Source organism: Myotis brandtii, unplaced genomic scaffold, assembly GCF_000412655.1.
Source record: "Myotis brandtii unplaced genomic scaffold, ASM41265v1 scaffold123, whole genome shotgun sequence".
Lineage (NCBI taxonomy): Eukaryota > Metazoa > Chordata > Mammalia > Chiroptera > Vespertilionidae > Myotis > Myotis brandtii.
This window is the reverse complement of record NW_005354291.1, coordinates 10,597,501-10,602,723: the sequence shown is the minus strand read 5'-3', so window position 1 is coordinate 10,602,723 and position 5,223 is coordinate 10,597,501. Positions and strand designations below refer to the sequence as shown.

Here is a 5,223-nt window from a genome sequence, read left to right as displayed (position 1 = left end):
CCGCCCCCAGCAGGTGACGGAGAGCAGCGCGACCCGGACACGCCTCGGAGGCTTGGGGCTGGTCTCTTTCACTTGAATTAGCTGGGTTTGTTGCTGAGACAGTGGGGAAAGCTGGGACCTGGCTGTAGGGTTCGGGCAGCGAACTTTAACCCGCTTGGAAGGGGTTCCAGTTCGGGCACTGGAGCTGGTGTGGTCTCTGCTTGCTTCACTCTGGCTCTGCGTTTACCGGCCGCGTCCACGAGAGCATTCTGCTAAGTAAGAAAACATAACGTGTGGAGGCCCCGCTGTTGTTCCCAACTTCTTAACTTTCTCTCAGTTCCCTTTCTCAGCCACTACAAACATTTTACAAAGATTCCTAAGACTTCCTCATGCGGCACAGATTTTTTCCTCCTGCGCCGCAGACACACTGAAAAATTGAGCAAACCAAACATGTTTTTCTTAAGTTTCTTTTTCCTTTTTTCCTCCAAAACATTTAATTTAAAAATGGCTGATAGATTTGCTGGGTGGGTGTTTGAAACTGAGTAATTGACCTGGTGTCTTTAAGTTGAATGAAAATTTAGTCCTTGGAGTAAGTATTAAATTAATCACTGTGAAAGGTCAGTAATTGGTGTGAAAAAACGGTAGTGATTTACAGATCGGTGGGATTTGGCTTATCCAGGAGTGTCCCAATGTAATTTGCCAATTGAATTGTTTCGTTTGTTTTCTCCTTACTCTTCACTTAACATCAGTACTGCCCTACAATGAATGCTTAATAAACAGCTAACCTGACATGCCTGAAACATTGAGTTCATGTAACAAGTGAAGCTAGGAGCTGGAGAAATCACATTATACTTGAGAGCAGTACCCTTTGAAGGGTACCTTGTTCCCTGATCCTTCTTGAATTTATTTGAGGTGAAAGAAATAGGCCTTATGGTGAAGGCAAAACAGAGCAGATGGTTTGATAAATTCTGTACTGAAATTCTAACAGGGAATACTGTGTCAATGAAAGTGATATGTTTTCAAAATTGCAGTAATGTACAAGGATTGTGTTACATGTGGTCACATGTGCTATATTGAAAATAGCCCTTAGCTCAGTAACTGTTATCTTCAGAATACATCGTCTGTGCACGGAAGTGACATTTGTGTACTTTAATCAGTAGTACATGCCTGTAATTGCAGTGTGTTTGCATTTAAGGTGATGACCCTGCAGCAAGTGCAAGAGAGACACCCAACCGGCTTTCGAGAGAACAGCTTTTTGTCCTGATATCGGCAGCTTCCATGAACTTAGGCTGTATGATGTCCTATTCCATCCTTGGACCCTTTTTCCCCAAGGAGGTGAGACATTTTCATATCCTTATGAATTCTTCATTTTAAAAAGCCTTTTGAATTATTTAATTTTACAATATGTAGTAAAATGTAAAGATTTGCATATAGCAAAGATGATGTAGAGAACTTTAGCAAACAGAAGACTTCTTATAGAATATTTGATGCCAGAAAGAGGATCCAGTCAAAAAGATCATCATCTTGGGAGGTAACTCACCTAAATATAATTGACCTTCTTTGCTTACTAGGTAGTTTGATTAACCTTTATTTGGTTTCTGCAGTTGAAAAAAAAGGGCTGCACTGCATAACTGAGATTTTAATGTTACTGCAAAAGATCCTGGTTAAGACAGTAAAGTAAATCGTGGTCCACTTAAATTCCCTTTTCTGACTTGAATTTCTTGTGGCATCTAGAGGCAATGTTTGTGCCATGGAAAAATTCTGATTAATCTTGACTAGGTCCTTCTAATCAAAGCCTTTTCCATGGTGTTAGAGTCTATAGATCAGCGGTCACCAACCTTTCGGACCTCACGGACCACCAGTTGGCGACTGCTGCATAGATATGGCACAGACTTAAAATGAAAAACTCCTAGAGCAGTGGTTCTCAACCTTCCTAATGCCGCGACCCTTTAATACAGTTCCTCATGTTGTGGTGACCCCCAATTTCATTGTTACAAATTGAACATAATTAAAGCATAGTGATTAATCACAAAAACAATATGTAATTATATATGTGTTTTCCGATGGTCTTACGCGCCACCTGTGAAAGGGTCATTCGACCCCCAAAGGGGTCGCGACCCACAGGTTGAGAACCGCTGCCTTAGAGGATCCACCTGGAATCTGGAGGTTGATTGGACAGAGTGTGACAGGAGTGGCCCTGGCTTGGCTGAGTGGAGATAACATGTCCACGTGTTTGACTTGGTGTTCTTTGCCCAAGCCTCAGTGCTCTGGCCCCTCTCAGCCCTCCAACTGCCTTGATAATATGTAGAATGATAACTTCATTCCGTGTACCACAACAGAGGATAAAAATGGCTTCTCTGCTAAAGATCAGTAACACTTTGTACCCAGTCAGTGCTGTTTCATTTCCAGTGTACTTTCCCACACATTTAGCCTAGTTTCTCTCCACAGCTACTCCATAAAATAGGCAGAGGAGTGAAGATCTCATCATGTTGTAAATGAAGAAACAGACTCAGAAGTTAAGTGTCTGACCCAGTCCGGTTCTGTTCACTGAATGGGAGTGGAAGGCTTCAGGACTTCCCACTCTAGAGTGTGCTAGGCTTTGGATGCGAGGGCAGGAAAAAGGTCAGGAAAACATCCCTCTCTTTTCTTGTCCATTGGGAGTGAAAACATATTTTTAATTTTTAAAAATATATTTTATTGATTTTTTACAGAGAGGAAGGGAGAGGGATAGAGAGTTAGAAACATCAATGAGAGAGAAACATGATCAGCTGCCTCCTGCACACTCCCCACTGGGTATGTGCCCGAAACCAAGGTACATGCCCTTGACCGGAATCAAACCTGGGACCCTTGAGTCCGCAGGCCGATGCTCTATCTACTGAGCCAGACCAGTTAGGGTGTATTTTTTAAAAAGTTGCAGGGTATTTGGACATCTTTTAAGAAAAGGGTGTACAAAATGTTACGAGACTTTAGAGGAAGAATTGGTTAATTTTACCATGGGTGAGGGTGGGGGCTGGAGAGGGAAGGTCAAGAAAGGGTGGCATTGAAAGTGACTTCACAGAATAAATCTAAGGCGGGTCTTGAGAAATGTTAGTTCCCCAGGTGAAAAACAGGTGTGGTGTCCTGGGAAACAGCTTGAGAGAGTCACAGGATTAGCAAAGTAAATCGCCTGTTCTTGGGGAATAGCAGACAATCTGGTGTAGCTGGGGCCTGGAGCGGAGCGAGGTCTGATTGAAGGCAGAGGATCTGAGGACGCAGGTTGGAAGTAGAATGCAAGGGTCCTCACATGCATGCCAAAGGTTTAGTCAGTGAGATGTCATTAGAGGCGTTTGAGCAACACAGAGTAGCCTGGCCAAATTTGGGTTCTGGAAAAAAATAATTATGACCGGAGCCTGTGGAATTAAGATGCAGAAGAACTGGAGTAAGTGGACCAACAAGTTAGAAGGGCATTTCCTGGATCAGGTGGAACTCAGTGAAATTAATGTTAATATCTTCTTAATGGAATACAGACAAAGGAAAACCAGGAGCTGTGTGTGTGTGTGTGTGACTTTTTTAATTTAGTTTCTTGCTTGCAGAAGGGAAGGCTAAAGAAACGAAGACAGAGGTAGGAGAGAGAGCATTATAACTTAAAAAGGTGTAGATATGAAGAGTGAGCCCTTCCTTCTCATTTCATATTGAAGCCTTGTGCCCTGCCCAAACTTACCCTTCCTCCTGTAGGGTCTGTCATCTTTCCTTTTAGCCAGAGCTAATTAGACAAAGGGAAAGCAGGCCCTTCTTAAATTCTGGTACAGGATTCCTGCTTCTACTCCTTTTTCTGGCACCCTCCTCCTTTGTCTGAGGATTACATGTGAACCAAAAATTGCTTTGAAGAGCTGTTCTTGCTTTCCTAATGTGAAGCAGGACCCATGTTCTAAAAGTGGTACTCAGCTGCTGCTGTGGTGGTTCTAGGACATCCTGTCACCATCGTCCTGTTGGGAATGTGGGAACATGCACACGGTGGAAACTGTCATGATTGCAGTGACCAGAAACTTTGCAAGTCTGTATCCTCATCTAGTAAATGGGGCCAAAAATACATCCCTTATTTAATTGTTCTTAGATATCATGTAAAACAGCCCTTAATAGGATTCTGGCTCATAGTAAGGGTCCAATAAATTTTAGTTGCCATAACCATTACATATTTTCTTCCAGACTCCAGAACTAAATACTTAGAACTATTAAGCAAAAAACACGATACTGTAACTTGGCCCATGCATGTTCTTTCTACATCTTCATTGACTCCTTTGGTAATACCTTCCTTTTGAGATAGCTGTTTTAGTTCACTAGGGTTGTCATAATACAGTACCACAAAGTGGGTAACTTAAACATCAGAAATTTATTGTTGCACAGTTCTAGAGACTAGGAGTCCAGGATCAAGGGGTTGGCAGGGTTGGGTCCTTCTGAAGGCTGTGAGGGAAGGGCCTATTCCAGGTCTCTCTCCTTGTCTGTGTCTCTTCACATGGTCTTCCCTCTATGGGTGTCTCTGTGCCCAAATTTCCCCTTTCTATAATGATACAAGTTTTTTTGTATTACAGCCAACCCACTGACCTAGTTTTAACTTGATTACCTCTGTAAAGGCTCTATTTCCAAATAAGGTCACTTCTGAGGTATTGGGAGTTCAGACTTCAAAATATAAGAAGTTTGAGGAACACAATTCAACTCATTTACTACCTGACCTTTGTGTAGTAGACATGTCGACTTCATGTTCCAGTCTACATAGAGCACAACCTTTTGCTAGGATGTCATCAGTGGTATCTTTTACAATGATATCTCTCTTGTCTCCACACCATTATCTCATGTAGTTATTAGTAATGGAAGAGGAATGGCTGATTCCAATGCTTTAGATCAGTGGTTCTCAACCTGTGGGTCACGACCCCTTTGGGGGTCAAACGACCCTTTCACAGGGGTTGCCTAAGACCATTGGAAAACACATATATAATTACATATTGTTTTTGTGATTAATCACTATGCTTTAATTATGTTCAATTTGTAACAATGAAATTGGGGGTCACCACAACATGAGGAACTGTATTAAAGGGTCGCGGCATTAGGAAGGTTGAGAACCACTGCTTTTGATTCAACCTCTCCACTCTTTCCTGCCACCAGGTACTAGGGACCAGGGTGAAAACAAACAAATATTAGAACAAAAGATGCTTCTAGTGCTTCTATCACTTGGAAAATTACAAGGGTTTTAGAAGTTCTGTACCAGGA

General features: G+C 42.3%; 1 protein-coding gene across 1 annotated transcript in view; it reads left to right on the top strand.

The window, feature by feature from the left end:
- Positions 1-164: 164 nt before the first annotated feature.
- SLC18B1 (solute carrier family 18, subfamily B, member 1) overlaps positions 165-5,223 on the top strand; it is a gene marked incomplete at its 5' end in the record, with an annotated part of 25,163 nt that continues 20,104 nt past the window's right edge. Inside the window, 2 exons of the mRNA XM_014533922.1 lie at positions 165-255; positions 1,175-1,314. Of these exons, the coding sequence (XP_014389408.1) occupies positions 165-255; positions 1,175-1,314 (231 nt within the window). The remainder of the gene's footprint in view (positions 256-1,174; positions 1,315-5,223) is intronic.